This window comes from Indicator indicator, chromosome 36, assembly GCF_027791375.1.
Source record: "Indicator indicator isolate 239-I01 chromosome 36, UM_Iind_1.1, whole genome shotgun sequence".
Taxonomy (NCBI): Eukaryota; Metazoa; Chordata; class Aves; order Piciformes; family Indicatoridae; genus Indicator; species Indicator indicator.
Window position 1 is genome coordinate 2,652,862 of NC_072045.1, and position 24,848 is coordinate 2,677,709.

Sequence of the window (24,848 nt, forward strand, 5' to 3'; positions counted from 1 at the left end):
TCCCTGGGACGAGCAGAACCAGTGCTGGTGGCAGAACCAGTGATGTGCCCTGGTTCTGTGCCTGCCTCCAAATCTGGCCCCAAATCCATTCCTGGAGAAGGCACTGCCCAATTCATGCCCCTGCTCTGCTCCTGTCCTTGTGTGACCTCTGTCTGGGTTGGGACAAAGCCAAGGTGCCAGGAGTGCCCGTGACCACCCCTTTCTGCTCTGGTGTCCCCAGGCCCATGCTCTGCTGGGTGCTGCGTGCCATGGGTGGGTGGCCATGCCAGGGGGGGTCCTTCTTCCTCTGGACACAGCATAGAGATGCTGAAGGGGTGTCCAGGAGCTGCTCCATGTGGGGTTCCCACTGGGAGCATCCTTGTTTACAGCAGCCAGGGGGAACTGATGCAATTCCCAAGCTCCCCTTACGTGAGCAGAACCTGGGCAGCAGCTGGGAAGGAGGTTGTGGAGGCCTCACTGGAAATCAGTTCCCACACCAGACCCGTGGTGGGGACACATCCAACCCTGGGCTTGCTGGGGGTCTGATCCCAGGTGGGCAGTTTGGGAAGAGGGGATGGAGAGACTGGGACAATCCCAGAGAAGGCTCTTGGTGCAGGCTGGGCTGGCAGGAAGGGGAAGGCATCTTCCTTAGAGCTGCTTTTAATGCTCCTGATTTATGGAGTGCTTCAGAGTGCAATTAGCAGACTGTTAATTAGCCCTGCTCATAATCCTAATTGATCCTGAGAAGGAGGTGTGAGGGAGGGCAGAAGACCCAAAGCATCTGCAGAGCAGTGTCCTGGCAGCTGTGGAGTCACAGAGTCGGTGTCCAGATCACACATCTTGGCACGGGACACGGTTTGGGGACACACAGGGTGGCCCTTTGCCAGCCCAAGGCATGGCACCTCCCTTCACCTCGGGCTTCCCAGGGACTTAGCCAAAAGTTGCTTCTAGCAGCTGAACCTCCTCACTGGGGGCAGGGGGCGCCCAGACCCCCCAGGTCAGGATGTGCTCAGGCTGGGCTCTGCCCAGCTGCTCCCTGCAAGCTCCAGGTCGGCAGCTTGAAAGCTTTGAGCTCCCTCTTGAGGCCTTTCCTGCCCCCGGATCCGGGGGTTTTGGGGACCCAGAGCCGCTGAGTGCCCCCCGGCACTCCGCACCCCAAGTGACACAGCCCACAGGACACGGCTGAGCCCTGCCACTCCTCCCAGCCACAGGGAAGGGACAGAGACTCCGTCACCAGGAGCTGCTTTGGGGACGTTATGCCAAGCACCAGTACCATGGACCAGTGGACTGACTTTCCTCCCTGGACAAAAATGTGAGGGGGGTTGGAATCAACCCAGGAGCCAGCCCTGAGCTGCCTGCCAAGGCCAACACAGCAGCGTTCAAAATAGCGCCGTGTCCGGCACGGCTCCGGCCGGCAGCGCAGGGTGCCAGCGGGCACCACCCACGCAGGACGGGCAGGCTCTGCCCCACGGAAAGGTCACCCCGTCCAGATCCCACAGCCGGCCCTGGGCACAGGCCCAGCTGCTGATGCCACCAGGCTGGGGGAGTCGATGTCACACCCGGTCCCTTGGCGTGGCGCTGGCGCAGTGCCAGGGAAGCTCCATCCCAACGTCCCCTTGTCCCACACGCAGGGAAATCGGGTGTGGAATTTCGGAGGGGGAGACTCTGCCTCAGCTTCCCCGCTGCGCCCAAGGCACAGGGGCTTTCCCGAGGTACCAGGGGATCTGCAGAGCGAATTTCCCTGCATTAACTCTCCTTGAATCCGCCCAGTTCCCAAGGGAGGATCTGCTGGCGGGGCAGATCCCAGGGGAAAGGCGCTTCAGCTTCCCAGGATATTTATAAGACACGGGAAGCTGGGGACAGCCACAAGGGCCGGTGGTTGACGGCAGCCCCTCGAGGGTCCCTCCTCAGCCGTGTGAGACTGAGAACATTTTGGGTGCCAAAAGTGCCTCTCCCTGGGCAGAAATGGGAAACAGGAGGAAGCCGCCGCCGTGTCCCCTCCTCCCCGGGTTAGGTTGGGGGGGATTGATCCCAGGATTTTTTCCAAGAGCAGGAAACCTATGACTGAGCCTGGGAACGGGAAGAGCCGAGGGGAGGGCGGGAGACACCGCTCGCAGCAGCTGTAGCGTCCCTCTGTCCGTCCACCCTCCCGTCCCTCCGTCCATCACTCTGAGCCCAGACTCCCCTGGTCCCGGTCCCGTCCAACCCCCTTCAAGTCCTCACCGACCCCAGGAGCTCCCGGGGCCCCGTCGGGGGGTTGGATGTTGGGCGGAGCCTGGGGGGGCCCGGCCCCGGCGGAGCTGCCGTTCGGCTGCGGCCCCTGCGGCGAGGGGCTGTACCGGGAGGCAGGACCGGCCCTCCCCGGTCTTCCCTGGTCGGGCAGCGGCGGAGGGAGGCGAAATTCCGACGGGACCACAGCTCCCGCCGCCCCGAGCGGCGCTCTCGGCTCGGTGCCGGTTCCCGGTTCCCCATCCCGGGTGCACAGGGGACAAAGCAAACGCAACTTTGGCGGAGCGGAGGTGAGCGGAGCTGGTCTGCCAGCCCAGAACCCTCCCTAGTTCCTGCTGCCTCTTCATTTCCCGGTTTTCGGTGCCCCTCCCGGATCCCGGTTCCCTGTACCGGCCCCGCCATGCCCGCCGCCTACCCGCAGCGAGCCCTAACGGTGCTTCTGCTCTTCGGGACTCTGGCCGCTGCGATGGCCCTGCTCGCCTCCAGCCTCATCTTCCAGCTGCCGTCGGGAAGGGCTGGCACCGGTTCCGGTGCTGGTTCTGGTCCCGGTACAGGGAGAGGAGCTTTACCGGAGCCTGCTGCCGCCGTGCTGCTGCCGGTGTCGGCCGTGCTGGCCGCGCTCTGCCTGGTACTCAACGTCAGCTGCCTCCTGCTCTGCCTCCTCCACGGCTACTTCAGCACCGAGCTGTGCCGCGGGCAGCCCGGTCTCGACCGGTGAGAGCTGCGGGGACGCTGGTGGGACACCAGGGCTTGGGGGTATAGGGGAATTAGGGGGGCACCAGGGCTTGGGGATACAGGAGGGTTATAGGGTGTCAGGGGCAGGAGGAGTTTGAGGTGCAGGGAGACATGGTGGGCACTGGGAATTGGGGGTGCAGGGGGCTATGGGGGCACTGGGATGCTCAGGAGCCCCAGGGATGCTCAGAGGAGGCAGCAGGAAGTTGGGGGGAAGCAGGGAAAGGGGGGTGCTGAAGGAGCACAGGGTGGCATTGCTGTGGTCCCTCTCGGGGTGTGTAGGAGCAGGGGTGGTCACACCAGCCCTGCCAGCCCAGCCCAGCTCTGGGGCCAAGCAGGGAAGTTGTGCTGGGCCTGGCTACGGTGCCCAGGAAATTTGTCCCTTTGCAGGATGGGCTCCTGGGGTGCCTGCCAGGGTGAGCACAGAGCCCAGGGGTCTGGGGTCATTAACCACCAACATGTGTTGACTTAATGATTAGCAGCACATTTACACAGCAACAGCAGCAGGGCACCTGCTGCTCCTGGGCTGTGCCAGCAGTGGTGTGGGCAGCAGGACCAGGGCAGGGATTGTCCCTCTGGACTCACCACTGGGGAGGCCACACCTTGAATCCTGGCCTCAGTTTTGGGGTCCTCACTCTAAGAAGGACACTGAGGGGATGGAGCAGGTCCAGAGAAGGGCAACAAAGCTGGGGAAGGGTCTGAAGAACAGGGCTGGGGAGGAGCAGCTGAGGGAGTTGGGGGTGTTCAGCCTGGAGAAGAGGAGGCTGAGGGAGACCTCATTGCTCTCTACAGCTCCCTGGGAGGAGGCTGGAGCCAGGTGGGAATTACCTCTTCTCCCAAGGAACAGGTGATAGGATGAGAGAAAATGGCCTCAAGCTGCTCCAGGGGGAGGTTTAGGTTGGACATTAGAAGAAACTTCTTCCCTGGAAGGGTTCTCAAAGCCTGTCCCAGGCTGCCCAGGGAGGTGGCTGAAACCCCACCCCCAGAGGGGTTCCAAATCCCCAGAGCTGTGGTGCTGAGGGCCATGGTTCAGCCCCAGCCTTGGGAGAGTTAGAGACTGGTTGGAGTGAAGGATCTGAAAGGGCTTCTCCAAGCAAAACAAAACCACTCTATGATTCTACTTCCAAAGCAATTCCTCTCTCCTTCCTCCATGGACACCTGGGCTGGTTCCTCTTCCCCAACATCCTGGGTTGAAAGCAAAACAAAACCAACTTGTGAACAATCAGATTCAGAAGCATCTTGGTGCCAAGAGGTCTGCACATGGAGATCCCTCTGTGTAGCTCATACCATGCTCCCCAGGGGGCCAGTTTTGTGACCACTCTCACTTCAAGCCTAAACCCGATTGACGAGGCAGTGATAATGTTTCAGCAGCTCCTCTTGTCCCTAATTAGAGAACCCCACCAATGCCTCCAGCTCTGTGTGGAGCAGGGTGGCTGGAGCCTCATCAGGGAGCAGCAGCAGCTCCTCTCAGCCTCCTGCAAGTGAAGCCAACACTCAGTTAATGAAGGAGAGCAAAATATTTCTGCAGGACACAAAGATCCTCACAGCAAACTTTTTTTTTTTTTTTTTTTTTTTTTTTTTTTTTTTTGGTGGCAGTTTGGTTTCTGCTGGCAAACTGTGACAGCAGAGAAATTCCTCCTGGGCTGGAGAAGTTTGTCTTGAGAGCTGGGGTGGATTTGTGGGCTGGGAAATGCTCAGGATCTTGAAGCTGGGGGGGAGGGGTCAGCTTTGAAAATCCTGAGTGGGAAGCAGAAGCTGCAGTAATCAGGGAGCCAGATGCAAAGTCACAGGTAGGGAGGTGGCAGTGCCAGGGGTGGGACAGGCTCTGCTCCAACTGCAGCCAACTGTTCAAGGGCAGAGCCACCAGCCCTGCCCAGCTGCAGACCCTGCTGGGGAACTCTTCCCAAACAATTGGACTTTAAACAACATTTCTGAGCTCTGCTCCCCAGCCCCAGAGGCTGCTGGTGGCTTTGCTGCAGGTGATCTGTGACCTGGGCTGGTCTCCTTCTGCCCAGGATCCCAAGCTGCCCAGGCTGCTCCTCAGCTTCCCTGAGGGTTATTGTGTTTGGGAAGAAATGGCCTCAGGTTGCTCCGAGGGAGGTTTAGGTTGGACGTTAGAAGAAATTTCTTCACCGGGAAGGTTCCCAAGGACTGGAAGAGGCTGCCCAGGGAGGTGGTTGAATGTCCATCCCTGGAGGTTTTGGGGACAGGGGAGGCTGCTCTGGGGGCTGCCCCCGGGCAGGGGGTGCTGGCAGGACACAGCCTCTCTGCCCCGGGATGTGGGATGCCAGCGGCTGCCATCTCCTCGTGGCCTGGCCCCACCGGGTGCCCATTTCATTAGGGGACCTGCTCACGTCCCAGGGACCTTTCCCACGTTGGGCTTGTCACACTGAATTAGGGCTCCGCTGCTCAGAGCTGCACTCAATAGCCCGGGCCAGCTCCAAACAAAGTCCTTCTCCTCCCTGCTAATCCCCCTCGCACTCAGGTAATTAATGAAACAAAGCTGCTGCTCTTCCCCGCCGCAGCGAGGAGCGGGAGCGGCTCCAGGGCTCCATTAACGGACTCGGCAACGACAAACCGAGCCCGAGAGGAGGGGAGGGGGTCAGGACATGCCGGGAGGGGGCACAGCATCCTCAGCTGCTAAGTTCACCCCATGGAACAGAAGGAGCTTCTCTCCAGGCACTCACATTTCCAACCCCCTGCTCATCTATCTGCTAACCTCCACCTTGGCCACCCTCTGCTGTGTCCCCATATGACTACATCCTGCTCTCCCAGTGAGCAGAAGCATCCTCGGGTGCCAGCAGCCTCCAAAGCCCAGCGAGGGCTGAGGTTTGCCAGGTCAATTTGGCTCCCAAGATGCCCAAGGAGAGCTGCTGGTGGCCTGGGGGAGAGCCTGCAGGTGGAAAGTGCCTGCAGCAGGCAAAGGAGCTGGTGCTGGGTGGGAAACAAAGGTCCTGCTGGGAAGGAGCTGAGCTTTTGACATGTTGGAAGCACAATTCAAGTACTAAGCCCCTTGCAGACAAAAGATTTGCAATCTGAGCTGAGCACAGAAATCCAAGCCCAAGGGTGAGCAGAGAACCTGACCTTGCTTCATTCAGTGCCCAGCACCTCGCTTGTTCTTTCTGGAGGGAGGAGATTGGGCTCCAGCCTCAGTTTTGTTCCTTTTACTCTTCAGGGTTTGCAAACCACCTGCAGAGAGCCTCCAGCCCTTTGTTTTTCTTGAGCTCCTGCCCCTATCCCAGCAGGAAGGGCTGGAAATGTGAAGAGATCTCCAACCCTTTTGTTGCAGAGAGCTCTGAACCCAAGCTGAGCAGAGCTCCCTGGGCTTGAGGCCTGGCTCTGAACCTCTCCTCTGCACAGAGCCAGCCTTCAGCAGGGGCCAGAGCTTGGGTGCTGCTGTGCTGAGCCCAGGAGCAGGAGGCCTGACAGAAGTTGCCTTTCTCTGACACCCTGCAGGGCAGATTGGTTCCTCCTGGACAGCCGAACCGTTCGCCACGCTGCCATCGGCCTCTTCTGCTGCGGGGTCTCAGTCTACCTCACAGGCAAGTTCCCCTCTCCCCCCACCACAGCCCAGCCTGGGCTGTGCTCTTACAACCCAACCATCCACCCTGCACTGGTTGCTGAGTGCTGGGAAGCTGCTGAGGTTCTCCTTCAGCATCAGGTTTGTTTTGCATGAACCTTCTGCTCTCCAGGTTTGGGTTGCAGCCTGCTCCAGGGGTACCTCTGTTAGCAGGGGGTTGGACTGAAGCATCTCCAGAGTTCCCTTCCAGCCTCCACCATGCTGGGATTCTCTGGCACCCTCACAGTTTGCAGGTCTAAAGTAAGGCTTTAGTCCTTCTGGTTCCTCAGAATCACAGAATGCCAGGTTGGAAGTGACCCCAAGGATCATCTGATGCAACCTTTCTAGGTGAAGGTGGAGTTGAAGGGGGCTGGTCCAGCACCCTGCCAGGCTGTGTCTTCAAACTGTCCAGTGGAGGGGACTCCACCACTCCCCAGTCTCAGGTTCTCATTCTGGAGTCCAATGGGAATCTCCCCAGAAGCTCACTTTAGATGAGGCACAAGGAAGAAATTCTTCCCCAGGAGGGTGTGAGGCACTGGAACAGGCTGCCCAGGGAAGTTGTGGAAGCTCCAGGCCAGGCAGTGTTCAAGGCCAGGTTGGATGGAGCCTTGAGCAACCTTCTTCAGTGGGAGGTGTCCCTGCCCATGGCAGGGGGGCTGGAACTGGCTGATCTTGAAGGTCCCTTCCAGCCCCCCCAGGCTATGAAACCCTTGTGCCCAGCACCCCCTGTCCTTTCCATGGGCCTCCTTGTAGGGAGTCTCTGTCCTTCGACGTGCTGGGACATGTTCTGTGCTCCCCTTCCAGCTCTTGCCATCTACATGCTGCTGCTGTTCGAGCTGGAGGCTGGCATCGCCAGCGCCTGCATCCTCTGCTCCGGCATCGTTGTGCTGCTGCTCTCCGTGTCCCACGCCCTGCTCCGCGCCTCCCAGGCCTCTCGCCGCGCTCGCTCGGAGCTCTCCCACACCCTCTACGAGAACGACTCTGCCCAGCAGGGAGACTCCTCCACCAGCGACCTCAACAACAAGACCGTGGCTCCACCCCGCGCCCGCCCTGAAATTCACCGGGAGTTTTCCTTCCCTCCATTCCTGGAGCGCAAATCCCAGCTGGGCTCCGCAGCCAGCAGCAACCTCACCTCCTGCGGGGAGCAGGAGAGCTGCAACCTGCCCAGGACGCACAGGACGCTGGCAGCAGAGCCTGGGCTGCTGCAGGCACAGGGCAAGCCCTGGAATGGAGTCACCCAGGAGATGAGGAACGTCCTGGCCCGGAAGCCTGGAGCCTCAGGCAAGGACTCTACGCTGGTGTGAGTGCCAGGGGCACTTGGGCACCTCGGCCAGGGCAGCTGCAGGCACCACCACCCAGGGACAAGGTTTGCATCTCTGGTTAGAGTTTCAAGTAGGTTCCCTCCCCCCCCAGGGCCTTCCACCCTCTCTGCTCCCACCCGGGGGCTGTGCAGCCCCTGCTGCACGTTCTTTGCTTCTTTTGCTGAGGAGACCACAGCTGCACCCCATGCCAAGGCTCCCAGCCCCTCCTGCCACTGCCTCTGGAGCTCACCCAGTCCAAGCCCCTGCTCCAGCAGGGCACCCACAGCAGCTTGCCCAGGGGCACAGTGCCCAGGGGGAGTTGGAAGCCCTGCAGAGAAGGAGACTCCACAACCTCTCTGGGCAGCTGCTGCAGGGCTCCAGCAGCCTCACACCAAAGTTTCTCCTGTTCAGATGGAACCTCTTGGGTACCAGTTTGTGCCCAGTGCTCCTTGTCCTGTCCCTGGGCACCACTGAGCAGGGTCGGGCCCCAGCCTCTTGCCCCCCACAGCTCTTGCTGGTGGCAGCACCATGCTGGCTTCTTCCCCAGTTCCTCATCACCCAGCAACCAGTGAAACACTTCAGGTTGTGCAGGGGGAGGCCACAGCTGCCCCCTCAGCTCCTGTGCTGCTATCCTGACAGATCCCTGCCACCCCAAACACAGCCCAGCTCCCCTGCCAACAGCCTGGCACTGCTTTGAGCCCTCCAGCCTTGGCATATTCTTCAGCAGAACAGAAATGGTGGTTCCAGGAGGGCTGGAGATGTCTCATCCCTTTTAAAGTGCCCTCCAAGTACAGCTCTGCCTCTCACTGCTTGACAGGGGCTGAAAAAAGTCTTTTTTGGTTTCTTTTTCTTTTTCACTTGAAAGGCTCCAGCTCTGCCCAGCTTTGTTTTGCTCTGTGCCCTTTGAAACACATGGAGCCAGCAGGCTCCAAGACCTCCCCCCACCCCCCAAGCCTGAGGCCAGCAACAGGAGAAGGTTTGAAACAGAACTTTCTTGGTTTTCTTCTCCTTTTTATTATTCTCACTAAATCCAAACTCAGCAACCCCTTGGCAGGCAGATGAAAAACTCTCCTTGCAGAGAACAAAGCTGAAGTGTGCCCATGGCAGGTCCTTAACAGCCACCTACAAAACACTGAAAGCAAGACCCAGATTTTCTGTGGCCAAGAGGTAGAGAGGGAAAACACAAAATAAACCACCTCAGGAGCAGCCTGCAGCTGAGAAGAGCTGGAAAGGACAAATCCACCTCATTTCCCTCCTCTGGAAAGGGACACAAGTGCTCCCCAGAGCACCCCCCAAAGGCAGTCCCCACCCCAGTGACAGGAATTTAGCTGCTCCTGGGAACCAAGGGAGGCAGGCAGCAGCCTGTGGGCAGCTTCCCAGATGGAGGAGGTTGGTTCCTTGCCCCTCCCTGTGGCTGGAGGACACAGAACTGGGCTGGAGAAGGCAGCAGAGGATGGCCAGGGCTTGCCTGGGATCAGGAACTGGCTGGAGGATTCTTGGCTTGGGGAGCAGCAGAGCTGTGAGAAGAGAGAGAGACAAGTCAGGGCCAGCACTCAGGAAGGACTCCCAAAAGGTGAAGGAGCTGCCAGAAAAGCTCTCTGAGAGCAGCAGGAGAGCAGCTCAGACAAACAAACGTTTGAGTAGTGCTGCACAGGCCACAGAGCAGCAGCCAGCAGCTCCCCTGGGTGCTGAAGCAGCAAACTGCACAGCCACAGCACCACCACAACCACCAAGAATGCTGCTGGGCAGCACAGGGACCCTGCCCCATGGGCACCACAGGGACCCCTGCCATGTGGGCAGCACAGGGACCCTGCCCCGTGGGCAGCACAGGGACCCTGCCCTGTGGGCACCACAGGGACCCTGCCACGTGGGCACCACAGGGAGCCTGATGTGTGGGCACCACAGGGACCCTGCCCCGTGGGCACCACAGGGAGCCCTGCCACGTGGGCACCACAGGGAGCCTGATGTGTGGGCACCACAGGGACCTCTGCCGTGTGGGCACCACAGGGACCCTGACGTGTGGGCACCACAGGGACCCTGACGTGTGGGCACCACAGGGACCCCTGCCACGTGGGCACCACAGGGACCCCTGCCACGTGGGCACCACAGGGACCCTGCCACGTGGGCACCACAGGGACCCCTGCCACGTGGGCACCACAGGGACCCCTGCCACGTGGGCACCACAGGGACCCTGACATGTGGGCACCACAGGGACCCTGACATGTGGGCAGCACAGGGACCCTGACGTGTGGGCACCACAGGGACCCTGACATGTGGGCACCACAGGGACCCTGACATGTGGGCAGCACAGGGACCCTGCCATGTGGGCAGCTGGGCACAGCTGGAAGCTCAAGCAGAGGTGGCCAAGGCAGAGGCATGCTGCAGACAGAGGCTCTCTGTTCACTGAGAAGCTCCTGCCAGGGATGGGCAGCTGGGAATTTCTCAGCCCCTACCCAGTCAGCCTCCAACACTGATCCCATTCTCAGGAAGAACAAACACCAGGCTTGGACACTGCTGGGAGATGTTTGCATGGCATGGGCTGGGTTGGAAGGGGATCAGCCAGCTCCAGCCCCTGCCATCAGCAGGGACACCTCCCACCAGCCCAGCCTGCTCCAGGCCTCATCCAGCCTGGCCTGCAACACTTCCAGGCTTGGAGCCTCCACAGCCTCTTTGGGCAGCCTGTTCAGTGCCTCAGCACCTCCTGGGGAAGAATTTCCTCCTCATGACTCATCTCAATCCAGCTCCTTCCAGTCTGCAGCCATCACCCCCTGCCCTCTCACTGCAGCTGGGTTGGAAGGGACCTGCAAGATCCTCCAGTTCCATGGGCAGGGACACCTCCCAGGCTGCTCAGGGCCTCATCTGACTCCAACTGCCTCTGAGACAGCAAAGAGTTAACCACTCACAGACCAAACCTCCCTTTTTAAACAAGGAAATAAATTATTTTCCAGCTAACCTCCTGCCCCGAGAGTCTTTGCTTCCCAGTGAACAAAGCCAGGAGGTGAGGGGAAGGCTCTCAAACAACAGCCTGGGATCAGAGCTGCACTGTGCTGCTGTCACCAAAGCCTCTGCCAGGCAGGATGGTGACAGAGAGTCCTGGTTAGAAGGGACCTCAGAGCTCATCCACTCCAACCTCCTGCCATGGGCAGGGACAGCTCTCAGCTACCCAAGGCCTCATCCAGCCTGACCTTGAACATCCCCAGGGAGGAGGCAGCCACAGCCTCCCTGGGCAGCCTGTGCCAGAGTCTCACCACCCTCACACTGAGAAACTTCTTCCTCAGCTTGACCCTGCTCTGCCTCAGCTCCAAACCATTCCCCCTTGGCCTGTCTCAGACACCCTCAGCAAAAGTCTCTCTGCAGCCTTCCTGCAGGATCCCTTCAGGTCCTGGCAGGCAGCTCTGAGGTCCCCCTGGAGCCTTCTCCTCTCCAGGCTGCACATCCCCAGCTCCCCCAGGCTGTGCTCACAGCAGAGCTGCTCCAGCCCTGGGATCATCTTTGTGGCCTCCTCTGGCCTCATTCCACAGCTCTGAGTCCTTCCCCTGCTGGGGACGCCCGAGCTGGAGGTGAGGTCTGAGCAGAGCAGAGCCCAGGGGCAGAATCCCCTCTCCTGCCCTGCTGCCCACACTCCCCTGGCTGCAGCCCAGCACACAGCTGCCTGCTGGGCTGCAGGAGGGCACTGCTGGCTCCTGGGGAGCTTCTCAGCACCCAAGAGGTGCCAAGGTGCCCCCTGCCCTGGTTACCTGCGGCCCTGGGCAGCGTTCAGCTGCTCCTTCATGGCTATGGCTTGCTTGAGCAGGCTGTCGATGCTCCTGAAGTACACACTGCTGTCAGCCATGCCCTTGATGGCACTGGAAGAGAAGAGGCAGTGGGGGAGGTGGCACAGGAGTTCCAAAGGCTTTGCAGCACACAGACTCCCTCCCCAGGAAGGGCTGGGAAGAAGAGACCTCAGCTGGAGGCATCTCCACCCTCTGGAGTTGCTGTGGGAGAGCAGCAGGGCTGGGGGAGGGCTTGGGACAGTCCTCAGCATGAATCTTGGAATCCTGCCTGGGGGGAGCAGGAAGGGACCTCTGGAGCTCACCCAGCCCAACCCCCCTGCTCCTCAGGGCACCCACAGCAGCTTGCCCAGGGGCACAATGGCCAGGAGGGGTTGGAAGCCCTGCGGAGAAGGAGACTCCACAACCTCTCTGGGCAGCCTGCTGGCAGGTTCTGCTTTGTTTCCACCACAACCCTCCCCCCTTCTCCTCCTCCTGAGAGTATCCTCTACCTGCAGGCATATTCCACAGTGTAGATGGCTCCTTGGCTCTGCTCCTCCCAGCTCTGCATGTCAGACTGGAGGAGAAGAGAAGAGAAGGGATGAGAAGAGCAGGCAGCACCCTTAGGAACACACTGGCCAGCCCCAGCCCCAGCCCCCAGGCAGCTGAGTCCTGAGGTTGCAGCTCAAGAGGAAACTGCTTCAGAGCCACTCTTTTAAAGCCATTCTCCTGGGAGCTCCTTGTCCAGGCTCTTCTGCTGGGTCTGGTAACAAGGCAGAGGGAATCCAAGGGCCTCTTTCTGTGGAGGGCAGGAGGTGGGGTGGGAGCTTGGACTGGCTCCAAAGTCCCTTCCCTTCTGTCCAAAGCCTGCCCTGCACCAGGAGGCTTCACCACACAGCTCAGCACCAGAGGAGACAAGCCCCAACATGGAGAGCTTCAGCCCTCCATGGACACTGAGCTTGTCCCACAGGCTGAGATCATTTCCTCTCCTCCTGTCCCTTGTTCCCTGGGAGCAGAGCCCAACCCCCCCTGGCTGCAGCCTCCCCTCAGGGAGCTGCAGAGAGCACTGAGGTCTCCCTCAGCCTCCTCTCCTCCAGCCTGAACACCCCCAGCTCCCTCAGCTGCTCCTCACCTCCAGACCCCTCCCCAGCTTTGTTGCCCTTCTCTGGACCTGCTCCAGTCCCTCAGTGTCCTGGGAGTGAAAGCCTCAAACCTGACACCAGGGCTCCAGGTGTGGCCTCCCCAGTGCTGAGCCCAGGGGCACCATCCCTGCCCTGCTCCTGCTGCCCACACCACTGCTGGCCCAGGCCAGGCTGCTGCTGGCCTTGTTGCCCACCTGGGGCCCCCCCTGGCTCACCTCCAGCCAGCTGCTGTCACCCAGCACCCCCAGGGCTTTTTTTGCTGGGCAGCTTCCAGCCACTCTGCCCCAAGGCTGGAGCACTGCTGGGGGTTTTCAGCTCACTAACAACATTCTCCAGCAGCTCCCCTCAGCTGTCACTTCTGCTCCTCAATGCCCCTCAGCCCTGTTAGCCACTGCTGGCTGATGGGAGCTGATCTGCTCCCTCTGCGTGACTTGTCACACAATTTGTCCAATTTCCTCCTCTCCAGGACTCGTTTCCCTGACACTGGGACTCCTCTTGATTAAATGAGAGCAAGTGACAGCTCAGGAATGAGACCCCCAGCCTGGCCCCCTGCATGCCAGTGAGGCAACCCCCCCTCAGCAGGTGCTGAACCCTCCACATCCACCCCCAGCCCCCCACCCCTGCACCCAGACACCTACAGGAGGCCTTCATAAATAATTGAATAATAAAGTGTCACCATCCAGGCTCATGTGAGAAGCAGGGCTGGAAAGCAGGGGTGAAAAATGAGGCCTGACAGCACATTAGCATAGGCAAGGAGCTGTAATCTATTCATGAGGCATCAGCCCTAATGAATCCTGACTGGCAGGAGAGGCAGAAGGACAGCACAGGGCTGGCACCAGCGTGGCTCAGCTCCCTGCTCTGGAGGCAAGCAGGAGCACAGCTGGGAGGTGTAATTCATTACCCTGCTTGCTTCCTCCCTCCTCTCACCCTCCCCCTTGATTTTATGTGGGAAATGAAAACCTCACAGAGGGAAGAAGATTTAACATCTCCCTGCAGCACACAGAGCCTCTGCTTTTGCCTTGGCTCCTTGCAAAAGCCCAGCTGGGGGAGCACAGGATCACAGCTGGGCTCTCAAGTCTCGCTGCACAAGTAAATGTGGCTCACTCCTTCCAGCTGCCCTCAGCCCCCACCCCAGCCCCCCTGATCCTCCTTCAACTGCCCCCCCTTCTCCAGCCCCCCTCACCCCTCCCTTCTCCAGCCCCCCTCATCCCCCTTCTCCAGCCCCCCTCATCCCCCTTCTCCAGCCCCCCTCACCCCTCCCTTCTCCAGCCCCCCTCACCCCTCCCTTCTCCAGCCCCCCTCATCCCCCTTCTCCAGCCCCCCTCACCCCTCCCTTCTCCAGCCCCCCTCACCCCTCCCTTCTCCAGCCCCCCTCATCCCCCTTCTCCAGCCCCCCTCACCCCTCCCTTCTCCAGCCCCCCTCATCCCCCTTCTCCAGCCCCCCTCATCCCCCTTCTCCAGCCCCCCCATCCCCCTTCTCCAGCCCCCCTCACCCCCTTCTCCAGCCCCCCTCACCCCTTCTCCAGCCCCCCTCACCCCCTTCTCCAACCCCCCCCCCTCCACCCCCTCATCCCCCTTCTCCAGCCCCCCCATCCCCCTTCTCCAGCCCCCCACCCCCTTCTCCAGCCCCCCTCACCCCCTTCTCCAGCCCCCCTCACCCCCCTTCTCCAAGCCCCCCTCACCCCCTTCTCCACCCCCCTCACCCCCCTTCTCCAACCCCCCCTCACCCCCCTTCTCCAACCCCCCCTCACCCCCTTCTCCAGCCCCCCACCCCTTCTCCAGCCCCCCCCACCCCCTTCTCCAACCCCCCCTCACCCTCCACCCCCCCTTCTCCACCCCCCACCCCCTCCACCCCCCCCCCCTTCTCCTACCCCCCCCCTTCTCCAGCCCCCCTCACCCCCTTTCTCCAGCCCCCCACATCCCCTCCAGTTTGTTTTGCTCCCTCCAGAGCCAGCTCCCACTGCACCTCACACCCCAAGAGCCAACATCCTCCCAGCCCTAAGGGAGGTGAACTGGGGGTAAGGGGCTGGGTGAGGAGAAGATCTGGTGCCTGTGCCCCAGCTGTGTGGCCCAGAGCCAGGTGTGACTCACCTTGTGCTGTGCAAGCTCTGGCAGGGACCTCCTGACGTGCTCCTGCAGGCGGTAGAGGGCCACGGAGGGCTCATTGGCCAGCAGGTACATGCTCTCTGTGAACTTATCTGTGACTGCAGGCAAGACCCAGCAGTGTTAGGGACAAACAGCATGGCAGCAGGGGCTGGCAAGGCCTGGCTCTGCTCCCAACACAGCACTGCAGACGCCAAAGCAAAGCCCAGTGGTTTGTGATCACCAGGCTGTTAAAAAGGATTTAAGAGCAACTCCCCCCCTCCGCCCCCCAAACCAGGCAGCTCTGATTCCGCTCTCCCCAGATCAGCATCGGCAGCCAGTGATGGGAACGGCCTGGAGCTGTGCCAAGGGAAGTTCAGGTTGGAGATGGGGAAGAGTTTCTTCCCTGAAAGGCTTCTCAGGCACTGGAATGGACTGGGCAAGGCAGTGGTGAAGTCACCATGCCTGGAGGTGCTTAAGAGCTGTGTAGACACAGCACTGAGGGATGTGGTTTAGTGCAGGCCCTGTCAGTGCTGGGCTGATGGTTGGACTCCATGATCTCGAAGGTCTTTTCCCGTCTAAGCAATGCTCCAGCCACAGGCAGCCCAGCCTGGGATGTCACCACCTGCACAGTGCCCTGGCGCCAGGGACCGCTTGGTCTGTGCCCATCACTGGGCCCTTTCCGACCACAGTCGTGCCCAGCAGAAGCCTGGCTCCTGTTCCTGGCCCAGCTGGGAGCGCCAGTCGCAGTCTGGAGGCTCTCTGCCTCCTCACCCGTCGCGACTTCTGCAGCGGCTCCAGAGCCCTGTCGCGACTCCCTGGCTCCTATCGTGACGAGGCAGCTCAGATCCGCAAAGCCTCGCAGCGACCGTCCCCGCGGCTGCCGAGCCGCCGTTCCCCAGCCGTTCCCGCTCCTACCTTTCTTCACCTTCAGCTGCATCTCCGGCTCCTCCATCCCGCGGCCACCACTTCCGCTTCCGCCGGTGAGCCCCGGAAGTGGCCCCGGCCGGGCCCCGCCGCGGGGCGTCCCTCGTACCGCAAACAGCCCCGGCTGGAAACACCGCCCAGGCCCCAACGTTCCTCTGACCCTCCCGCCCCCCCAATACCGCCCGCCCCCCACCCTTGGGCTGTCCCCTCGCCAACCCGGGGCCAAGCCCACACCGCGGGCAGGCATTCGAGGTGCGCCGGGTCGGCACTCCCGGGGTCGGGGCGCTGTGTCCCCGCCGGAGGCAGCGCGGCCGGAGCCGCTCTCCTTAGCCGGGAGAACGTGGGGCCCTGTGCGGGACGAGGGACAAATGGAGGGAGGTGAGTTCTCGGGACCCCCACGCCGCCAGCGGGGACTTGATGCTCCATGGCCACCGCCACCCCGTCGCCATCCCCAGGACTGTCGCTTTAACGCTTGGCTTCCCGGCTCGCCCGGTCCCCCACCTCCCCCCGCCGTCAGCGGGCAGGAGGAGCTGGTCCGAGGGGGACACCCCCCGCCCCGTGCCCCCCATTCCCTTCGGCAGCCCCCAGCAGCCCGGCGAGGCCCTGCCAGGCAGGCCCGGCTGAGCCGGAGGAAGGGGAAGTGCTGGGGCGGGAGGCGGCATGCGCCGGGGGGTGCCGGGGGTGAGCCCAAGCTCCGCACCGGGGCCCGGCGGGGGCCGCATCGCTCAGCCCGGGAGTGACGAGGCGGGGAGGGGTGGCTGGAAACGGCTCGGGGGCCTGAGAGCTCCGGGGAGATGGGGGGCCCGGTGCGGCTCCCATGATGGAAGCTTTTGTCCGGAGAGGGCAAAGCGGACCCCAAACTCTGCTTCCGGCATGGAGGAGTTCGGTAGCCACAAGCACTTGTGCTCGGCGGCCTCCCCCTCACGTCCCTCTCTGTCCTGGGAGATGTTCCCACTCTGCCTCCTCTCCTAACACCTCGTTTCGTGGCAGCTGACCCATGGAAGGTGAAGAAGCAGCCACTCGTCCCGTGGAGACCTCCCCAAACAATGAGGATGCCCAGGAGCTCCCCAGAGAGGCTGAGAATGGAGCCAAGGCAGCAGCAGCAGCAGCTGCAGAGGAGCTGGCTGGGAGCAGGGACACAGGGGACAGCAGTGTCCCCCCGGGGTGCCTGCGGCTGGACCCGGATGTGCCACGCGTGGAGCGTGGGGACAGTGAGTGCTGGGGGGGCAGAGTGCTGGGGGCCGGGGGGGGGGGGGGGCGCACATGGAGCAGGGATCCAGCTCCTGCCTGGGGCTCATCGTGCCCTGGGCTGGGTCTGGTTGTGCCCGGGTGGAGCCCAGCCTGGTCCCCAGCAGGCACAGCTGAGGTCCCTGATGGCTGCTGAGGGCTGCTGGTGGCTGCTGGTGGCTGCTGAGGGCTGCTGGTGGCTGCTGAGGGCTGCTGAGGGCTGCTGAGGGCTGCTGGTGGCTGCTGAGGGCTGCTGGTGGCTGCTGAGGGCTGCTGGTGGCTGCTGGTGGCTGCTGGTGGCTGCTGAGGGCTGCTGAGGGCTGCTGGTGGCTGCTGATGGCTGCTGGTGGCTGCTGGTGGCTGCTGGTGGCTGCTGGTGGCTGCTGAGGGCTGCTGGTGGCTGCTGAGGGCTGCTGGTGGCTGCTGAGGGCTGCTGAGGGCTGCTGGTGGCTGCTGGTGGCTGCTGAGGGCTGCTGGTGGCTGCTGGTGGCTGCTGAGGGCTGCTGGTGGCTGCTGATGGCTGCTGGTGGCTGCTGAGGGCTGCTGGTGGCTGCTGAGGGCTGCTGGTGGCTGCTGAGGGCTGCTGAGGGCTGCTGTGGTTTTGCAGGGGGAGCAGCCTCTGTTGCAGTGCCCTCGGGGGACAGGCAGAGGAGCAGTCAGCTGCTTGACAGTGAGTGTGGCACAGCCCTGCTGGGGGGCAGGCATGGCAGAGCTCACCTCGGGCTCTCCTCCCACGAAAGCAGCTCCAAAAACAATCAAAAAGCCTTTTCCTGCTCCTGGTCCCCCCCATGAGGTGGCAGGGCCACGTCCAAAGCCAGAGCTTGGTGCTGCCCTGTGCCAGCAGTGAGAGGTCGCTGCAGCTCCATGCTGCCAAACCCTTCCCATCTCCTTTCCTAGTTAACCCTTGAAGTGCTTGTTGAGAACAGACTGAGATATCCAAGTGGAGCTCTTCCAGGGTAGGAAACAGGAGGCTGAACTCCTGTACCTCCCCCAAGCTGTCCTCTGCACTGTCTCTGTACAGTTATGCCCTTAGTGCCAGGCCCCTGACCCCTGTGGTGCCCCAGATGGGCTCTGCCCCTCCTTGGGCAGCTGCTTTGGGCTGCTTTGTCTTCCCTGCTCAGCTCTTGGTCAGCCCTCACTCTCCAGGCTCTTTACTTGCAGGGCAATAATTCCTTCTTTTGCGGGAATCAGGTTTTTTCCCTAGGGGCAGGAGGGGTAACCTCCAGAGCATGAGACCTGAGCTCTGCTGAAGCTCTTGGCCTCAGCTCAGTGTGGTTGCTCCTTCTGCATGGAGAAGTGCCCTGAGTGTCTGCTCTCCCTGGAACAGGCTTCCCCCTGAAGCACTCCAACACCCTGACCAACAGGCAGCGAGGGAATGAGGTCTCAGCCCTGCCAGCCACGCTGGACAGTGAGTGCCTTGGGCTTTGCACCTCCCTGGGGTGCATTTGGGGTGCAGGGGCACAGCAGGATGGGTGCCTCCCTCCATCTCCTGCTGCCACGCTGCTCAGTGCCCCCTGGGAGGGTCTCTCAAGCTGCTCCTTTGTGCTGCTGCTCTCAGCACTCACTGCTGTGCAGTAGAGGGGGGTTGGGTTAACCAGCTGAGGTTTTGGGGTTCGGTTGGATGCTGCTCCCAGACTTGCAGGCAGTGGCAGCTGAGCTGGGGACGGTTTCTGCATCAGTTTGTGAGGCTGCATCTTGAATCCTGGGCTCAGTTTTGGGGCTCACACTCCAAGAAGGGCATTGAGGGGTTGGAGCAGGTCCAGAGAAGGGCAACAAAGCTGGGGAAGGGTCTGGAGGTGAGGAGCAGCTGAGGGAGCTGGGGGTGGTTCAGCCTGGAGGAGAGGAGGCTGAGGGAGACCTCAGTGTTCTCTGCAGCTCCCTGGGAGGAGGCTGGAGCCAGGTGGGGGTTGGGCTCTTCTCCCAGGGAACAAGGGACAGGAGGAGAGGAAATGGCCTCAAGCTGTACCAGGGGAGGTTTAGGCTGGACATGAGAAGAGACTTCTCCACGGGGAGGGTTCTCAAAGCCTGTCCCAGGCTGCCAGGGAGGTGACTGAGTGCCCACCCCTGGGGGGGTTCCTGAGCTCTGTGGATGTGGCTGAATGGCCATGGTGGTGTTGGGTCAGCAACTGGACTCAGTGACCATAGAGGCCTTTTCCAGCCACAACACTTCCCCAATTCCCTGACTTCTTCCTTCTCCCCCAGCACTCTCCATCCACCAGCTTGCTGCCCAGGGAGAGCTCAGCCAGCTGAAGGAGCACCTCCGGAAAGGTACCCTGGGCCCTGGGCCTTTGGGAAACCCTTGCCTGAGTTTCACAGCCTTTGCTGGCTTTTCTGGGAGGAGAGGGAGCAGAGGGGGCTTTACCCTTCCCATTGAAGGGGTCCCATCCATGTCTGTGCAGGTGAGAACCTGGTAAATAAACCTGATGAGAGAGGCTTCACTCCCCTGATCTGGGCTGCAGCCTTCGGGGAGATCGAGACCGTCCGGCACCTGCTGGAGTGGGTGAGGCCAGGAGGCTCAGGCAGACCTTGCTCACAGCAGCCTTTCCCTCTCCAACCTCTCTGGCTGTCCAGCACCATCCTGGTACCATCCTTTGGCCCCACTCTTTTTCCCCTGGTACCAAACAGGACACATCTGCAGAGTGCTGGCAGCTCAGCCACTGTTGGATGCTACTCCCCGTGGGGCTGGCAGCTGAGGGGGGAGCATGGAGAGCTCTGTCTGGGGCTGGGAGCTGAGGGGAGAGCCTGGAGAGCTGTCTGGGGCTGGCAGCTGAGGGGGAGCATGGAGAGCTCTGTCTGGGGCTGGCAGCTGAGGGGGAGCATGGAGAGCTCTGTCTGGGGCTGGAGCTGAGGGGGGAGCATGGAGAGCTCTGTCTGGGGCTGGGAGCTGAGGAGGGAGCATGGAGAGCTCTGTCTGGGGCTGGGAGCTGAGGAGGGAGCATGGAGAGCTCTGTCTGGGGCTGGGAGCTGAGGGGGGAGCATGGAGAGCTCTGTCTGGGGCTGGGAGCTGAGGAGGGAGCCTGGAGAGCTCTGTCTGGGGCTGGCAGCTGAGGGGGGAGCATGGAGAGCTCTGTCTGGGGCTGGGAGCTGAGGAGGGAGCCTGGAGAGCTCTGTCTGGGGCTGGGGGCTGAGGAGGGAGCCTGGAGAGCTCTGTCTGGGGCTGGGAGCTGAGGGGAGAGCATGGAGAGCTCTGTCTGGGGCTGGGAGCTGAGGAGGGAGCCTGGAGAGCTCTGTCTGGGGCTGGGAGCTGAGGAGGGAGCATGGAGAGCTCTCTTTGGGGCTGGGAGCTGAGGAGGGAGCCTGGAGAGCTCTCTTTGGGGCTGGGGGCTGAGAGGAGAGCCTGGAGAGCTCTGTCTGGCAGCCAGCAATAACTGTTGGGTAATTACCTCTCTGCTTATTGGTAATTTGAGGCCAGGCTGATCACTTGGGCCCTGCCAATGCTGATTGCTGCTGAGCTCTGGGCTGGGGCTAAGCAAGGAGCTCTGCACCCCACAGCAAGGTGGCCAAGGGGTGGGGGTAGAATCTCCCCAGAGAACGAGTCTCCTCCTCTGGGTTTTTAGAGCCTTCACAAGCAGCTTCTCCTCCACCCAGGGGGCTGACCCCCATGCCCTGGCAAAGGAGAGGGAGAGTGCCCTGTCCCTGGCCAGCATGGGAGGCTACACTGACATTGTCACCCTGCTGCTGGAGAGGAACGTGGACATCAACATCTATGACTGGGTGAGTGCCACCAGGAGCTTTAAAGCTCCCCTAGGTCACCCCCTACCACCCTGGCAGGCAGCAGGGGCAGCCCCAAGCAGAGCAGGTTGCTCACAGCCCCAAGCAACCTGAGCTGCAATGGTGCCAGGGATGGGGCAGCTCCAACCTCTCTCTCTCTGGGCAACCTGGGACAGGGTCTCAGCACCCTCAGCACCAAATATTTCTCCTTTCTCTCCACTCTGAGTCTCCTTCTGTCAGTTTCAAGCCATCCCTCCTTGTCCTGTCCCAAGAGGCCCTGCTCAGGAGTCTGTCCCCAGCTTTCTGATCTCCCCTTAAAGCACTGAGAGGCCACCAGAAGGTCTCCCTGGGGCTTGCTCTTCTCCAAGCTGAACAATCCCAACTCTCTCAGCCTCAGCCTGGCCTCACAGCAGAGGTGCTCCAGCCCTTGGATCCTTTGTGTAGCCTCCTCTGGCCCTGCTCCTCCTTGTGCTGAGGGCTCCAGAGCTGCACTCAGCACCCAGAACTTGGTTTGTCTTGAAGATGACAAAAGTTGAGAGCTCACTGTGCTGCACACAGAGAACCAAACACCCAACCTTCAACGGGGAGAGGCTGGGACAAGGGTCCCAGGGGGCTGGAGACCCTCTGCTGTGGTGGGAGGAGGAGGAGCTGGGTGAGCATGGCCCCAGGGGAGGGCAGCAGTGACGCAGCTCCTTCCCTCCCCCTGCAGAACGGTGGCACCCCCCTGCTCTACGCCGTGCGTGGCAACCACGTCAAGTGTGTGGAAGCTCTGCTAGGTACTGGGCACCAGCTGCCCCTGGGCCTTCCCCTCCAGGCCCTGCCCCTGGGCACCCCCCTCTGGGAGAGGAACTGACACCCCCTGGCAGGGAGAAACTGAGCGTTCCCCCCCCCCCAGCCCCTGTTATGGAGGGCTGCCCAGCCTGGATGGGCAACTTGTGGGGGTGTCCTCAGCCAGAGGGGGCACCAGGGTGTGCCATGCCCTGAGCTCCAGTGCCCTGCTTGCAGCTCGTGGTGCTGACCTGACCACAGAGGCAGATTCTGGCTACACCCCAATGGACCTGGCTGTGGCCTTGGGACACAAGAAAGGCAAGTGGCCCCCCTCTGCCTGGGAACCTCCAGGCAATTCCCAGCCTCCAGCCTTGCCTGGGGCTCTTTCTGACCTTCTCCTGCAGCTCCCTTGCTCTGCCAGGCAGAGAGCAGAGCCAGAGGCATCAAGAAGGGTCCTGTTACCCTCTCTCCCCCTCCACACCAGAGCTGTGCTGGCACTGGGGAGCTGGGAGCATGGAGGAGGAGGTTCTGCAGCCCTGCCCACAGCAGTCTGGGGGCTCAGGGGTTGGGGTTTGACTTCCCTGGGTTTCACCTCTCTCCCCTCTGTCAGTCCAACAGGTGATGGAGAGCCACATCCTCAAACTATTCCAGAGCAAGGAGCTGGAGTGACCACAGCCTCCCCCCCCCAGCCTGCCCCCAGCACCAGCTCTGCTCCCCTGGGACCAGCCTGCCAGCAAGGAGCAGGTGGAGGAAGCTGGCAACCAGCTGCCCTGGCTGGCTCTGTGCCTCTCCTGCAGGGTGGCACAGCCACAGTGGCCCCAGGGACACTCACTGCCAGGGCAGCTGCATCTCTGCCCTGCCTGGGCTCCTGTGTGGGCACCCAGGTGCTGCACTGTTGAAGTAAACTCTGAAGCAGCCTTCTGGAGCCCTGTCCATTGCCAGTCCCCAGTCCCAGCACCAGCTGCTGGGCCAAACAACCTCTCCAAAGCCTTCAAGCCCTCCCAGGGCCCTGGTGCTCCTCCACAGAGCTCATGGGAGAGGGGAGTTCCCTCTTATGCCCACAAAGGTGCCAGAGCCTCCCAGCACACAGCCAGGGAAGTATCCATAGGCAGGAGGGAAACCCAGCAGCAGGCATCACCCTGGCAGCAGGAGCACAGCATGGCCCTGCCAGTGCTCCCATCCTGACTCCAGGCCCTCTGAGGGCACAAAAAGCCACTCCAAGAAGTTCAGGGGAGGAGGTTAGGAAGGGTGGGAGCCAGCCAGAAGCCACAGCACAGGGAGAGGACACTTCTGCTGCTCCAGCTGCACACCAGCACAGCCCTGGCAAGCCCTGGCAGGCTCAGTCCTGAGGTGCCACTCACCCAAGGAGCAGCCAGGAAGCAGGGAGGGCATCATTTATTGCTGTGTCCCACCAGAGGCTTGGAAGCAGCACATGGATCTTGTGTCCCTCTGTCACTGCCATGCCCTGGGCTGGAGGTCCCCTCTTGGTGCTCTGGGGTGCAGTCTGGTGCTGCTGGCAGGGTTTGCTGGGCTGTTGCGCCCCTCCAGGGGGGTACCCAGGGGCTGAGGGAGTGCCCCCCAGTGCTGTCCCTTGCTGCTGCCTTAGAGCTTCTCCCCCAGCACACCCAGGTGGTAGACCACAACCCTGCCAAAGAAGTCAGTGCTGCTCTCAAAGGTGATCCTCAGCTTGTCCAGCACTGTCTCCTCCACCTGGAATCTGTGTGGGGCCATCAAGGAGAACAACAGGCAAGGGGAGGAGGACCCCACCACACAGGGGGGACCCCACAACAACGTTTGGGAGCCCTGCTCCAAGAAGGTCCACGTGGGGCTCAGACCCTGGTGGAGCTCTGGGGTTGCTCCACCTCCCTTTAGTGGTGGCAAAGTTTAAATCACAGCTCTGCCATTGCCCCCCTGCCCCTCCACAGCCAGCTCTGGACCATCCCCAAGCTGTTGGACCCAGCTCATGGCACAGCAAAGGATATCTGCATGGCATTGGTGTCCTCAGGGTACAGCTGTGAGATCTTCAGCAGCTCCTCACCTTCTCTGCAGCCTGCTGAGGGTGGAGGCAGCTGTAGGAGGGCTCCAGTGCTGGGGGAGCCTCTGGTGGCTGCCTTGGCTGCCCCAAAAATCCAGGGCTGGGAGCAGAGGTCCATGGGACGGACCTAGCTGCACCCAAAATGTCCTGGAGAACCCTAGGTCCTTGCTAACCAGAGATCCATGGAATGGGTTGGGATGGAAGGAACCTGGAAGCTCATCTGGCTCCAACCCCCAGCCATGGGCAGGGACACCTCCCACCAGCCCAGGCTGCTCCAGGCCTCATCCAGCCTGGCCTGGAACACCCCCGGGGAGGGACATCCCTCTATACTGCAGCCCAGGGCCTCAGCCTCTCTCTCAGGCTTTGGGTGCAGGTAAACTGAGGCAGAGGAAGTCTCTTGCCATGACCCCAGCCCAGCTCCTCACCTTCCAGCGTGCACAGCCGGCTGGAGAACCCCCCCTGGAACTGGACGTGGAGCTGCGAGACCTTGACGGTGCTGGGGAACTCCAGAGCCACCCACTGGCAGGTGCCCTGCGGGCAGGGGTGGCACCGGGGCTGTGTCACAGCTCCTGTCCCGTGCACGGATCACCCCCCCACACCCCCCCGATGTCGCCTGACCTGGTCGGAGTTCCAGCAGGTCTCCTCGCTGCCGTCAAACATGTGCTGCTTCCCGAACTGCTTCCCGTCCCGGTTCAGCACGGAGCTCACCCTGCAGGGACAGGGACACCGTCCCGGGACACCATTCCGGGACACCGCGGGGACAGTGTCAGGCACGGGCGGGGGGCACCTCGCTGTCCGCTGTCCCCTCGGGGTGGGTCGGGACTCACCGCGTGGCTGTCCTGGCACAGATCAGCGGCTCCAGTGGCATCGCTGCCTGCGGAGAGCGGGGGGACAGCCAGGGGCGAAAATGGGGACACCCGGGCAGCACTGGGGACCCCCTGAGCAGCACCAGCGACTCCCCGAACATCATCTGGGACGCCTAAGCAGCACTGGGGACCCCTGAGCTGCCCTGGGGACCCCAGAGCAACACCGTGGATCCCTGAGGGACCCCCAGCAGCACCCCGACCCCCGGCAGCACCCCCACCACCCATGCCGGTCCCGTCGGACCCCCCTCACTCACCACCCTCCGGGTGCAGGAAGCTGCGTAAATGCTTCCCGGGACCGCCCCCAGCCCCGCCCCGCCCCGCCCCTCCCGGTGCCGGTAGCAGCGTGGGGGGACCGCCCAGCCCCCCAGCAGCCTCCTTCCCCGGCGGGGGTGGGTACAGCACCCTGAAGTCCCCCCCGCCACGTCCAAGCAGCACCCCCGGCCCAGCACCTCCTGGGATCCCGTTCCCCACAATTCGCCCCCCCGCAAAGGGCTCGACCCCAGCTCCGCACCTCCAGCACAGCGTCCCCCCCCCCCCCCCG

General features: G+C 62.0%; 4 protein-coding genes across 4 annotated transcripts; 2 read left to right on the forward strand and 2 right to left on the reverse strand.

The window, feature by feature from the left end:
* Nucleotides 1-2,608: 2,608 nt before the first annotated feature.
* TMEM221 (transmembrane protein 221) lies at nt 2,609-7,803 on the forward strand. The gene is made up of 3 exons (XM_054396330.1): nt 2,609-2,922; nt 6,397-6,482; nt 7,304-7,803. The coding sequence occupies exons 1-3, from the start codon at nt 2,609-2,611 to the stop codon at nt 7,801-7,803; spliced, it is 900 nt and encodes a 299-aa protein (XP_054252305.1).
* A 1,005-nt stretch (nt 7,804-8,808) lies between these two features.
* Nucleotides 8,809-15,728, reverse strand: BORCS8 (BLOC-1 related complex subunit 8). Its single transcript, XM_054396273.1, has 5 exons — nt 15,692-15,728; nt 14,783-14,895; nt 12,062-12,126; nt 11,538-11,645; nt 8,809-9,317 (listed from the first exon to the last, which is right to left on the reverse strand). The coding sequence occupies exons 1-5, from the start codon at nt 15,726-15,728 to the stop codon at nt 9,275-9,277; spliced, it is 366 nt and encodes a 121-aa protein (XP_054252248.1). The 3' UTR covers nt 8,809-9,274.
* Nucleotides 15,729-16,697: 969 nt separating this feature from the next.
* Nucleotides 16,698-22,156, forward strand: RFXANK (regulatory factor X associated ankyrin containing protein). The gene is made up of 9 exons (XM_054396244.1): nt 16,698-16,911; nt 17,535-17,597; nt 18,255-18,335; nt 19,130-19,195; nt 19,327-19,427; nt 20,516-20,641; nt 21,348-21,414; nt 21,644-21,724; nt 22,017-22,156. Exons 1-9 carry the CDS (start codon nt 16,698-16,700, stop codon nt 22,073-22,075), a joined length of 858 nt encoding a protein of 285 aa, XP_054252219.1. The 3' UTR covers nt 22,076-22,156.
* Nucleotides 22,157-22,844: 688 nt separating this feature from the next.
* NR2C2AP (nuclear receptor 2C2 associated protein) lies at nt 22,845-24,309 on the reverse strand. Its single transcript, XM_054396286.1, has 5 exons — nt 24,269-24,309; nt 24,060-24,150; nt 23,867-23,972; nt 23,389-23,456; nt 22,845-23,125 (listed from the first exon to the last, which is right to left on the reverse strand). Exons 1-5 carry the CDS (start codon nt 24,307-24,309, stop codon nt 23,009-23,011), a joined length of 423 nt encoding a protein of 140 aa, XP_054252261.1. The 3' UTR covers nt 22,845-23,008.
* Nucleotides 24,310-24,848: the final 539 nt, after the last annotated feature.

Bases quoted from the DNA above. Each gene is read 5' to 3' on its own strand.
- BORCS8 (XM_054396273.1), bottom strand. From the start codon at position 15,728: ATGGAGGAGCCGGAGATGCAGCTGAAGGTGAAGAAAG. The intron at 12,127-14,782 runs GTGAGTCACACC...CTTCTCCTCCAG, and splicing joins CAGAGCTTGCACAGCACAAG to TCTGACATGCAGAGCTGGGA. The intron at 11,646-12,061 runs GTAGAGGATACT...CTTCTCTTCCAG, and splicing joins ACTGTGGAATATGCCTGCAG to TGCCATCAAGGGCATGGCTG.
- RFXANK (XM_054396244.1), top strand. From the start codon at position 16,698: ATGGAAGGTGAAGAAGCAGCCACTCGTCCCGTGGAGACCTCCCCAAAC. The intron at 19,428-20,515 runs GTGAGGCCAGGA...TCCTCCACCCAG, and splicing joins TCCGGCACCTGCTGGAGTGG to GGGGCTGACCCCCATGCCCT. The intron at 20,642-21,347 runs GTGAGTGCCACC...CTCCCCCTGCAG, and splicing joins ACATCAACATCTATGACTGG to AACGGTGGCACCCCCCTGCT.
- NR2C2AP (XM_054396286.1), bottom strand. From the start codon at position 24,309: ATGCCACTGGAGCCGCTGATCTGTGCCAGGACAGCCACGCG. The intron at 23,457-23,866 runs GTGAGGAGCTGG...CACCCTCAGCAG, and splicing joins CCGGCTGTGCACGCTGGAAG to GCTGCAGAGAAGGTGAGGAG. The intron at 23,126-23,388 runs ATATCCTTTGCT...ATGGCCCCACAC, and splicing joins AGGACACCAATGCCATGCAG to AGATTCCAGGTGGAGGAGAC.
- TMEM221 (XM_054396330.1), top strand. From the start codon at position 2,609: ATGCCCGCCGCCTACCCGCAGCGAGCCCTAACGGTGCTTCTGCTCTTC. The intron at 2,923-6,396 runs GTGAGAGCTGCG...GACACCCTGCAG, and splicing joins GGGCAGCCCGGTCTCGACCG to GGCAGATTGGTTCCTCCTGG. The intron at 6,483-7,303 runs GCAAGTTCCCCT...CTCCCCTTCCAG, and splicing joins GGTCTCAGTCTACCTCACAG to CTCTTGCCATCTACATGCTG.